The following is a 12,446-nucleotide window of genomic DNA, read 5'->3' as shown; positions in this document are numbered from 1 at the left end:
ACAGCAGTTCTGCGGTTTCCAGGGCTGTAGGTAGTTTGGCTATGGGGATGAGTCGACAGGCCTTCGAGAAATGATCCACAACAGTGAGGATGGTGGTGTTCCCTTGGGATTGAGGTAAGTCAGTGACAAAATCTATGGCTATATGTGACCAGGGACGACGTGGTACCTCTAAGGGTTGGAGCAGACCAGCTGGACGATGACGGGAATGTTTGGCCATTTGACAGGGGGCGCACTTATTAATAAAGTTGATGATGTCCTTGTTGGTAGACGGCCACCAATAACGGGATTGGATTAGTTGAGCTGTTGCAGTGCTGCCTGGGTGACCGGAACTGGGATGATTATGAACTTCAGCTATCAAGTTCTCACGGAGCAACGGGGGAACAAAGATCTTGTTTTCGGGACATGCCTGCGGAGTGGGGTTTTGTTCAGAGGCTTGTATAATCTCATTCTCAATGTCCCATATGATGGGAGCTATGCTTAAGGGATCTTTCAAAATGGGTTCATCCTCCTCAGCCAAAGTTTCTTCGTCTGAGAGGCGAGAGAGAGCGTCTGCCTTAACGTTCTTTGAACCGGGGATGTATGTGACTTGGAAGTCGAAGCGGGTAAAGAATAGAGCCCATCTTGCCTGTCTAGGGTTTAGTCGCTTACAGGATCGGATGTACTCAAGGTTTTTGTGATCCGTAATGACGGTAAACGGGTGCTTGGCGCCCTCAAGCTAGTGTCTCTAGTCTTCCAAAGCGGCTTTCATGGCAAGGAGTTCGCAGTTACCCACGTCATAATTTCTTTTGGCGGAATTGAGTTTGCGGGAGTAGAAAGCACAGGGATGGAGTTTGTTCATGGTCAGGGATTTCTGGGACAGAATGGCTCCAATGCCAGTGTTAGATGCGTCAATCTTAACCACAAACGGTTGATTGGGATCAGGATGACACAGAATGGGTGCACTGGAGAAACGGGATTTGAGCTGGTTGAATGCTCTAATGGCGTCTGGGTTTCATTTTAGGCGAGCGTTATTGGCCTTGACCATGGCTGTAAGGGGGGCAGCTACTAAGCTAAAGTTCCTAATGAACCGTCGATAGAAGTTGGCAAACCCCAGGAAACGTTGTAGCTGTCGAATGGTCTCCAGTTGTGGCCATTGCGTGACGGAGTCGACTTTCTGCTGGTCCATAGCCACACCCTCGGGACAGATTATATAACCCAGGAATGATATGCAGGTCTGATGGAACTCACATTTTGGAAATTTTGGCGTACAACTGGTTGTGAATGAGGCGTTTTAGCACCGTTCTGCATGCTGGATGTGCTCGGGTAAGGAATTGGAGTAGACAAGGATGTTGTCGATGTACACTATTACCCACTGGTTGAGCATATCTCTGAATATCTCATTGACGAAAGCCTGGAACACGGAAGGACTGTTAGCTAGGCCGAAGGGCATAACGAGGTACTCATAGTGGCCATTAATGGTAGAGAACCCGGTTTTCCACTCGTCTCCCTGTCGGATACGGATGAGGTTGTAAGCACTGCGGAGGTCCAATTTGGTGAAATACTGGGCTGAGCGGAGCTGTTCAAGGGCTGCTGGAACCAGTGGTAAGGGGTAACGATACTTGACAGTAATTTCGTTCAATCCTCTGTAATCGATGCAGGGGCGTAAACTGCCGTCCTTCTTTTTAACGAAGAAGAACCCAGCTGAAGCAGGTGATGTGGATGGTCTTATGAAGCCCTTTTCCAGTTCCTCAGAGATATGTGTTCATGGCTTCAGTCTCAGGTTGAGAGAGAGGGAAAATTCGACCACGAGGGGGCGTGGTACCTGGCAGTAGTTCTATGGCACAATCATTCTCACGATGAGGAGGGAGCTTAGTGGCTTTCTGCTTATTAAAAGCTTTGGTTAAGTCATGATAAGCTTCAGGAATTTGACAGAGTTCAGGGTCCTCAGTACTGGTTATCGTGTTGATCTGGACAAGGGAAACAGAATGCAGACACTGGGTAAAATCGCTCCATCTAGTAATCTCACCAGTTTTCCAGGAAACTTGAGGGTCATGAAGTTGTAACCAAGGTAACCCAAGGATAACCGTGTGTCAAGGAGAGTCTATCGCTAGGAGGGAGATTTCTTCTATGTGGAGAGAGCCTGTTTGAAGAGATATTGGCAGAGTTTGGAATTTTATGTGTCCTTCCCCCAGGGGGCGCCCGTCTATAGCAGTGATGGCTAGGGAGGAATCACAGGAGGTTAGAGGAATGGAGTGAGTTGTAGCAAACGTGTAGTCAATAAAGTTGCCAGCGGCTCCTGAATCGACCATGGCCAAAGTCAAAATCTCAATGTCCTCATATTTTAAACAGACAGGTACACTCATGATGTCATTAGTGGTCGTGAACACTGTGGTAGCACTCACCGGAAGGGTCTTAGGTGGAGGCTTGTTGGGACATAAGACCTTCGTATGACCTGAAAGTCCGCAATAGAGGCATAAGTGATTTCTCCTCCTTTACTCACATTTTTCGGGGGTTAGACGGGTTCTGCCCAGTTGCATCGGTTCGGGGGGAGGTTCAGGAGATACAGGACTGGAAGCGATAGAGCACAATGGGTTACGGGGGCGGAGTAAAATGTCTAACCTGATAGAAAATTCGATCAGCTGGTCCAGTGTCTTTCCCTCATCACGACATGCCATCTCTTTTTGCAGTTCCGGTCTCAGAGCTTTTCTGTAGAGTGTAGTAAGCGGATCATCAGCCCAGCCTGTTTGCGCTGCCAGGGTGCGGAAATGCAGCACGAATTCAGCTGCGGAGCGATCTCCCTGTTGTACACACAATAGCTCCTCACCAGCATTACGACCACCCTCAGGATGATCGAACACAGTGCAAAAACGTTTGAGAAAGTCTTTAAATGAGGGAAATATCGGGGTGCTGTCTGGCCAAACTGCAGTAGCCCAGTCTAATGCTTTTCCTGTGAGCAGTAAACATACAAAAGCAATTTTCCCGTTCTCATCCTTAAACAGATGGGGCTGTTGGGCAATAAACAGTTTGCACTGCAGTAGAAAGCCTTTACATTTAGCTGGGTTACCTGAAAACTTGTCGGGAAATGCCAAACGGACTCCGGAGACAGTTGGGGGCTGTGTCACAAAGGGTTGACTCATAGAGTAGTTGGCGTTGAGTTGCGCTGTGGGAGCAGCTTGCAGGTTTTGCAGTGATTTCACCAGTTCATCTGTCAACTGGGTTAAATGCGTTAATTGTTGTTGATGTGTGGTCAGTACCTGAGCTTGAGCTGTGACTTCGTGAGACAAAACCTGTATGGCTTCGGGATCCATGTTGGGCGAAGTCTTCTGTAACGGGGAGACTGACACGGAGGGATCCATTATGCAGTATTTATTAGTCACACTTTCACTCAAACAATTAACACGCACAAAGGTGCGAACACACAACAACAATAGTAATAAAGGTCTTAAGGCTGGCGGCTGACAGACACAGAGTGATTTACCAGGCATGGGTCAGAGGCAGGCGGCGTGATTCAGAGTCTGTGTATCAGGCTTGGGTCGTGGGCAGGCAGAAGGCAAAGAAGAGTCAGAAACGGGCTGGAGTAATTCACAGAAGATCAGGCAGGCTATAACGCTCAGTAATGCTGGCCGGGGCTAAACAAGACTTCGCAAAGACTGAGTGTTTGAGTGCGGCTTATAAAGGGTACGTGGGTCATTAACTGGATTCAGTTCAGGTGTGCTAGATCAGTGTAAGTGGATGATGTAATGCTAGAAGTCCGGAGATAGTGGCCTCTGCTGGCCAGCGAGGGGAGTGACTGGGACCGAGTCGGTGACACTCTTTAATCAAAACTAATATATGAGACATGTTTCATTTGTACTATGGCTAAATTAAATGGAAGTCTTTATTAAACTCTATCTTTATCAGTTAATTAACATTATTTTAACATTACAATATCAGACCCACATGCATTTAAACTGTAAGTAATTTATTACAGTTTTACAAATAATGAAAATTTAGAATAAGTAAATTTGAAAAAAATACTTATCTTTAAAATACAAATTTATTATCATATATCATTACATTTGTTTTTAGAAATCTGTTAAAACTTGTTTTAAATTAAAATCTGGATAGTACATTCAATTTCCTCAGTCAGAATTTGGCTACTTGAATAAAAGGAAAAATGTTAACATAATAAAAATAATAATCCATCTTTTGGTCTTTAAAACCACCCGAACCCCCCTTGGCTATGAACCCGACTATTTAATTTAACTTAAGTAATGTTATGAAGAGAGGGTTAATTAATAATATATTTTCATAGCAGTTAAATTGTCACAATCACCAGAGATTTTTACTCCTTAGATCGCTGGTTAACATGCACAATCAATAACGGACTACAATTTCATGGACTACAACTTCATACATGCACTCTGCACAAACACGTTCCACATCCTGTCTGATTGCACACACACTACCAGAGGATTATTAAGGACGGATTACACACACTATATAGGCAGCACATAAACTCACTCCAGTTGCCGAGTCTTGTTTACACTTAGTGACATTACATTACAATATGTTTACTTAGTCTTGTTTTCTTGTGTTTTTACTCTCGCCTTGTTAATCTGTTTATCCCTGCTTGCCGCCAGCCATCTGACCTCTTTACTTTGACTACGTTTATGAAATTGCCTGCATACATCGTTTGCCCCTGTATTGACCACTGCTTACTTGACCTTGTTGTCACTGTCACTTCCCCTGGTTACAGAAGGCTCGGGTACTAACATGGATCCAGCAGGACGTCTTATCAGATTAAGGCAAGGTACGAATTCCCTCAAGGACGATATAAATTGTTTTCTGGACATTGCCAATGACACCACTCTCCTGGACTGCATGCTTATTGGCTTTTTTTAATCATGGACTAAATAAATCACTGAAATCCATCCTCATCCATTATGGTCTTCGGGGGTCTTTCCAGTAGTGATGGGTCGTTTATGAACGATTCGTTCATTTTGAACGAATCTTCAATATGACTCGGGAACTACGAGTCCTCTCAGGGAGTGATTCGTTCATCCGCGCATGGGCACATTTGTGCAGGTAGTATCGTTAATTTCAAGTCTTCATCACATTGGCAGATGTCATATGCGTTTAGAGCCGGAAAAAGAATTGATCCGCTCACCTCTCGAGTCCTTTATCGGGTCTGAGTCATTCGTTCCTCACGGGCCAATAATACGCGTTTAGAGCCGGAAAAATAATTGAACCGTTCATCTCTCGAGTCCTCTATCAGGTCTGAGTCATTCATTCCTCACGGGCCAATCATACGCGTGTAGAGCCGGAAAAAGAATTGAACCGTTTATCTCTTGAGTCCTCGGGTTTGAGTCATTCTGTCACGTGATGAAGGAACGATCATAGCTCCTATCTGCCTAGACTGTGCATTGATTAAGATTATATGTGACTGTCAGTGTAACGTGAATGAACCCCTGACATTTGAAGACATGATGAGGTAAGCTGAGCAATAAGACAACAATGCCTTCATAGACAAAAGAGCAGGTAAACATTGAATTATTATTTTCTCCTTCTTATATTTTATTTATGACTTATTTGTCGTGCAATCAACCTTTTGGGCTAGTTGTAGATGAGTTTGGAAGCAATTTGTGACATTTTAATAATATTTTGGCAAATTGAACCAAATGAACAAAATGACTCGAAAAAAGATTCGTTCATCTTGATGAACAAGACTCAAAGATCCGAGTCAGTAAAATGATCCAAACTTCCCATCACTACTTTCCAGCAAGCCCTGGATGTGGCTTAACAAGCCATTGGTTCAAACTTCACCGCAGGCTAGGTGCAGGGGAAACCCCTAAATGTTTTTTGGGGGTTGGGGGAAGGGCATCCCCTCCATTAACACTATAATGCTGGCATCACCCATACTACTGTTTCCAGGTTATCAGTCCTCCAGTCCTTCAGCTCAAGATGGCCACCTCCAGTTCTGCAGTTCCCAAAATGGCCGCCTTCAGTCCTCCAGCTCACAAGATGGCTGTCTCCAGTCCTTTATTTCACAAAATGGCCACCTCCAATCCTTCAGCTCACAAGATGGCTACCTCCAGTTCTCCAGCTCACAAGATGGCCAACTCCAGTCTTCCAGCTCCCAAGATCGCCGCCTCCAGTCCTCCAGTTCACAAAATGCCCACCTCCAGTTTCCCAGCTCACAAGATGGCCGTCTCCAGTCCTCCAGCTCACAAGATGGCTGTCTCCAGTCCTCCAGCTCATAAGATGGCTGTCTCCAGTCCTCCAGCTCACAAGATGGCCAACATCAGTCCTCCAGCTCACAAAGTGGTCACAACCAGCCTTCCAGCTCACGCATGGACAAGCCTCAATCTACCACTAGCTCACAAGATGGCTTCCAGTTCTGAGTCTTTTCCTGCCATAGTTCCTGTCATTGTTCCTGTCCTTGAAATGCCATCACCTGAGCCCTCAGAATGGCCAAAACAACCTGAGTTGCCAAAGCTGCTGCCACCACCAGAGCTATTGCTGCCAGAGCTGCCAGATCCTCAGTCACTACTAGAGCTGGCAGATTCTCCAGAGCTGCCAGAGTTGCCGCCAGAGCTGCCAGAGTCGCTGCCTGAGCTTCCCGATTGGTCGCCGCCAGATCCTCTTGAATCCCCTGAATGATGGGCACCAGACACCTCTAAGTCACTCAAGTGACGGGTGCCAGACACTTTTGAATCCCTCGAATGACAGCCGCTAGAATCATTTGAATCCCTTGAATGGCAGGCGCCAGACACCTCTGAGTCCCTCGAATGGCGGGCGCTAGACATCTCTGAATCATTTGAATGGTGGACAGTAGAATCCTCTAAATCTCTCAAATGGTGTGCGTCAGACACCTCGAAAATCCACAAAAGGCCACAGCCACCACCTGAGTCCCATGAAAGGCCAGAGCCGTCACCTGAGTCTCACGAAAGGCCAAAGCCATCACCTGAGTTGATCTGCCAGTAAGGGTAAAACTCCATCAAGCAGAGTGGGGTTCCAGTGATGCCCATTGAAGAGAGAGTGGAGAGTATAATCTGATGATTCATAGTATATAAAGAAGCAGACAGGTCCAATAAAAGCAAATTAGATCATTTAGTATCTGCTTTGGCATTTGTAGGGTTTTAGAAACCGAGAGTAGTGCAAACTCAGTGAAATGTCCACATTTAAAACCTGATTGGTTTGCATCCAGCAGATTTTTAACTTTTGAATATGACAGACACAATGTCACAAAGACAGCACAGCATACACCTAAAAATTTTCAAACATAGTCCTGAATGTGAACAAAGAAAATCACACAAAAAAAAATATTTTGAGTTTACAGAATAAACACAAACCAATAAACATTTGTGCAGTTGCCACAAATCAACAAGCTGATCCATCATCACTGCTGTGCAAATTACTTCTGTCTTCTTCCAGCTTACTTTTTTGAATATTTTTTCATTCTAGTTATAATCTCTGGCACCTTCCACACTGCTAGATTTCTGATTGTAAATATTCTAAATCATTTTGCGCCTTTAAGAGGTTGCGTGTTGTGACATGATGTGACAGCACACACAGTTTGAACCAAAGCCCCCCAATGTTCTTCTTAACATGATTAAGTAATATTTAGAATCGTTAAAATAATCGGGACAATATGTAGGATTGTTGAAAGGGGAGAAACTGTGCCCAGCCTTAAGTGTTAACTGTTTCTGCTAATCATCTTTTGAGATGCTTCTACATCTTAATTGGATTCCACCTGTAATAAATGCAATTGATTGGACAATATTAAGGCACAAACCTGTCTATGTAAGATCCTGTCCAAGCAAGACACAGGATGGTGTTACAGAACAAATCTGTGGAATGGTACAGAAGAATATCTGCACCATAGAATGTCCCAGTGAGCACAAGGGCCTCCATCCTCCATAAATGAAAAAAAAAAAAAAAGTGGAACCACCTGGACTCCTTTCTAGAGCGAGTGGCCAAGCTGAGTGATTAGAGCAGAAGAGTCTTAGTCAGAAAACAGATGGACAGATGGTCACTCTAATAGAGCTCCAATTTTTACCTGTGAAGAAAGAAGTAGCACTTTGAAGCAGCCTCATACTGAGATGTTTTTTTTTGTGTCAAGACCTAGGAGACTAGAAATAATTGAGGGAGGGAAAGATAAATGCAGGAATGCACAGACATCCTTGATAAAAACCTGCTTCTGCGTGGACCTCAGACTTGTGCAACGGTTCTTGGTCAATGATCTTTCAAAAGTTCAATGACCATAAATACTCAGACAAGATACCGGAAAATTGGCTACAGGACAACTCTGTGTGGTTGTAAACTATGACACTGGGAATAATCAAGCAGACCAACTTTGTGATCAAAACATGATCAACATGTTTCTTAGTGGTATGTATTTCTCTCTGTCTTTCCAAGAACACCACAATTCATTGTAGTTATGCTTTCATTTCTTGCCTTCTTTCATACTAATTCATGCTAATATTTTAGTTATCTATGGTAAGTTTTGCCTAGATATTGCCAAGACACTTCTATACAGCTTAAAGTGACATTTAATGGCTTAACCAGGTAAATTAGGTTAAGTAGGCAGGTAAGGTGAACTTGGCAAGTTATTGTATAACAATGGTTTGTTCTGTAGACTATCGAAAAAATATATAGCTTAAAGAGTCTAATAATTTTATCCTTAAAATGGCTTTCAAAAAATTAAAAACTGCCCTTTTTCTTGCTGAAATAAAACAAATAAGACTCTCGAGAAGAAAAAATATTATTACACATACAGTGAAAAATTCCTGAATCTGGTAAACTTTATGTGACGTTTAATTTTAAACTAATTTCGAGAGGAGCATGTGCTCATGATTGACCCAGCTGGTCCACAGTAGCTAATCATGATCCTCCAATCTAAGGATCCTGAGTCACTATATATCCTCATTTCCTCTCTACAACTATCTTTGTCTGGAAGAAAGCTTCCTGCTTCTAAAAAGCCTCAGCTCTAAAAAGCTTTTACGGCATTGCACTTTTGGTCCCACTTTATATTAAGTGGCCTTAACCAATATGTACTTACACAGTAATTTATATTTTGTTACAATGTACTTATGGTGTAAATACATGTATTTACTGTGTACTTGTCCTTGATGTATGTAGTTACATCTGTAATTAACTTTTGTAATTACATTTGTAAATACACTGTTGACCATCCCTTACACCTTAACCCACCCTTAAACCTACCCATACCACCAAACCTGTCCATAACCCAACCTCTATCCCAACTCAAGAGCACCACAAGTGTTCACAAATACATTATAAACACAGTAAGTACATTGTATTTATTTGTTTATGTAAGTACATAGTAGTTAAGGACACTTAATATAAAGTGGGACCGCACTTTTCAGCCCATCAATATGGAAATAGCCAACAAACATCTACAACTGCAAACAGAGCCCTGCTCTCCCCGAGACTTACATAGCATGCTTTAAGGGGAAGCCTTGCAAAATAACTACTCTCCAACAAGAATAATCATTTTGTTAGAAAGCAAGACTCGCAAAACGAAAATATTTTAAACCATTTTAAAGACACAAACACTATGGATTTAGTGTCACCTGTTGAACTGTAAACAACCAGAGATTATAACAAACCAAATAAACCCATCTCTCAAGCTTGCCGCCCATCCACAGGTCTATAACATTTTAACAGCCTGGGTAACTCGATTGCAAGGATTAAAGCAATCCAATCCGTAAAACATTAGTCCACAACATATTTATATGTTGATAAACATCCATCGATACACTGCTGTCATCCCAACTAGTCGCTGGACTGTTTTCAGTAAAATAGCATCTTTCAGACATAATCACTTGTAATTTCGTCAACAAAATGGCCGCCAAACTTTGCACTTTTGATTGACACTTCATTGAGCCAATAGTTGGAAGAAGTGTCACCGTCCAAGAGCTCTCAGAACATGAGATGGTCCCGCCCTCTCTCCCGATGTTTATTAACAGACAAAGTTGCAAAGACTTTAGCTGCGTCCCAAATGGCACACTATACACTATGCACTCATGCACTATGTACTTATGCACTTACACACTCAACAGGATAGTATATGTATGTAGTGTCGTCCCAAATGGCACACTAATGTTTTTTTCTAAGCCAAAATTCAAACTGTTTCCCTAATGACGTTTGACGGTCACCAATTCAGTGAAATAAACGACTAAATTATCAAATAATACCTGCAATAAATATAACTGCATTCACCATCGGGAGGCGCTATAATCTCTCGTAGGAGAATTTTGCTTTCACGATCCAAAATAAATAAAGTTATATAACATGTGCACCCAATTGCTCCGCCCCTTCCGTTACATAAGCAAACCTGCGGTCGTTGAGTTTACACACGTCATTTTATCGGCTGAATGAGTGCATCATTCAGGTAATTAAAGTGCACTTATTATTTTTAGAGTTTTTCAGTGTGAACACACTACTTACACTATTTATACTACAAAATGGCGTAGAATAGTGCATAAGAATGCGATTTGGGATGCAACTTTTGTGAATGAATTGGGCCGGTTATGCTTCTGATTTTAATCATATTCAGATTCCAAACTTAATGTTATTTAATCATGGAATAAAGTTAAGCCCATAGCAAACAATCCATTGACAAAGTTTCTAATAATGTTTCAATGTATGTTTCAAGTTTAAATTAAATGTCAACATCCTTTTCAAAGTAAAAAAAAATAAAAAATAAACAAACAAATAAATAAACACCGCCATTTCTGATAGCCATTTAACTTCTAAAAATTACCCAGCATATGAAATATTCTACATATCAAACTTAGAAGTCAGATAGTAAAATGCCACAGGGATTTAAACTTATCCCTTCACCTACTCCTCCTTAAAGAGGTATTTCCAGGACCACCAGCGAAGCCATGCTTCTTATCTTTAGCTCTGTTTTTCTCCACCATCCCGTGGGGGGATGAATGTCTACCAAGAAATTGTAAACATTCTTTAGATTCGTGTAAATATTCCTTACCTCGCTAGAGAACTGCGTTCTCACCCTGACACTAATTTTTCTGACTTTCTCATTTCAGGTGTAACCCATGGATTCCACCCGGGCTTCTCAGCTCTCCCTTCCACTAATCTTTTGGTCATAATCTTCAATCAGCGATCACTGATTGAACCCGAACCTGTTGATCATCTTATTTAAAAAAAAGAGATTGACAACCACTTTATGATTGGATCATTCTCTGCCCCACCATTCAAGATTTCATGCATTTGTCCCATAAGCAGTGCAACACAAATTCTCTGACAAATGGATTCTATCTAATAATTTAAGAATTCCCCATCTCATTCAGCTTTTAGATGATATTCTAATCATATCTCCCCCCCACATCACCTCCAGCCAAACAGAGATCACCCCAAAGGTTTTCGCCAATCTAGGTATTCCTCTCGCAAAAGGCTGGACCCAATACATTTATCAAATTTCTAGGCATCAACTTGAATTCGCACTAAAATTCCAAGCATCCCTACTTAGAAAATTGACTGAATTTCTCTTTCCCTTATATTTTAAGAAGACTTGAATAAAACACATAATGTTATCCATTCTCGACCACCTAAATTTCACAATGCCAATTTACCTCAAACTTGCCTTATCCAGATCCCTACCACAGTCCACGATTTAGAAGATCTCTCCAAACCCACCTGCAATGAACTCAGCTTATGGATTGCTTTCCTTAAGCAATGGAACAGCTGTTCCTTCTTCTGCAGTGATTGTTTGCACCCCCATTAGATATTAGCCTATATACTGGTGCTGCCCTATCAGTTGGGTTCGAAGGTTACTCAGAGGCCACTGGTTCGCCACCACATGGCCCCCTCAATCGATTTCCAATCCAATGGTCCACCTTTAGCAATCTCATTCATTGTGATGAGGAAGACACAGTATAATGCATAGAAAAAGGCGTTACTACTCACCAACCTTTAATGCTACTTTTAAGACATCTTATTTGGACATCAGCCAAAAAACTATTTATCATGTCTGCTAAACACTTACCAGGTTGCAAAAACCAAATCACTCACTCTCTTTCTCATTTTCTTTTCAAAAATTCTGTTCATTGGATCCAGAAGTGGACCCCTACCCAACGCCTGTCCCTCCCTTTCCAAAAATGACATAACCTTAAGCCACCCCTTTATAACCTCCACCAAACCCCATATCGCTTATCCTCCAAGTAGTAGTCCTCGGAACCCTTCCGTCACACATCACAGCATGGAACATATTCAAACTCAACCCCTCACTACAACCCACCAAAGCAGATCTAATTTTGTTTAATGAGGAAAGAAAGGGTTTCCTCATACTGCAAAGTAAGATAGATCAATTTGACAGAACATTTCATTTACATCTTCAACATCCCTGCCCTCACCCATCCCCTCCAATCCCCCTAGCCCCCCTTTTTTACTGACCACTCTAATCGTCCAGTATCATGACTGGTTCCAGAAACACCTCA

The 12,446-nt window shown here is 42.3% G+C and overlaps 1 protein-coding gene and 1 long non-coding RNA gene across 4 annotated transcripts in view; one reads left to right on the top strand and one right to left on the bottom strand.

Moving 5' to 3' along the window:
- The window catches only part of LOC147838906 (uncharacterized), a 42,330-nt gene extending 33,632 nt beyond the window's left edge, over positions 1-8,698 (top strand). For all 3 annotated transcript variants that reach the window (XM_087301673.1, XM_087301674.1, XM_087301675.1), the window contains one exon: positions 3,979-8,698. In XM_087301673.1, coding sequence (XP_087157799.1) covers positions 5,923-6,621 — 699 coding nt within the window. In that variant the 5' untranslated portion in view covers positions 3,979-5,922 and the 3' untranslated portion in view covers positions 6,622-8,698. The remainder of the gene's footprint in view (positions 1-3,978) is intronic.
- Positions 5,534-12,055, bottom strand: LOC147838905 (uncharacterized). Its single transcript, XR_015520496.1, has 4 exons — positions 10,865-12,055; positions 9,344-10,551; positions 7,753-8,974; positions 5,534-7,714 (listed from the first exon to the last, which is right to left on the bottom strand). It is a non-coding gene; the product is annotated as an uncharacterized LOC147838905 (long non-coding RNA).
- Between the last annotated feature and the right edge of the window lie 391 nt (positions 12,056-12,446).

The sequence above is a fragment of the Danio rerio genome, chromosome 21 (genome assembly GCF_052040795.2).
Source record: "Danio rerio strain M-AB ecotype USA chromosome 21, GRCz13ab, whole genome shotgun sequence".
Classification (NCBI taxonomy): Eukaryota; Metazoa; Chordata; class Actinopteri; order Cypriniformes; family Danionidae; genus Danio; species Danio rerio.
Note: the sequence above shows the minus strand (reverse complement) of the source record. Positions and strands in the feature narration are given on the sequence as shown.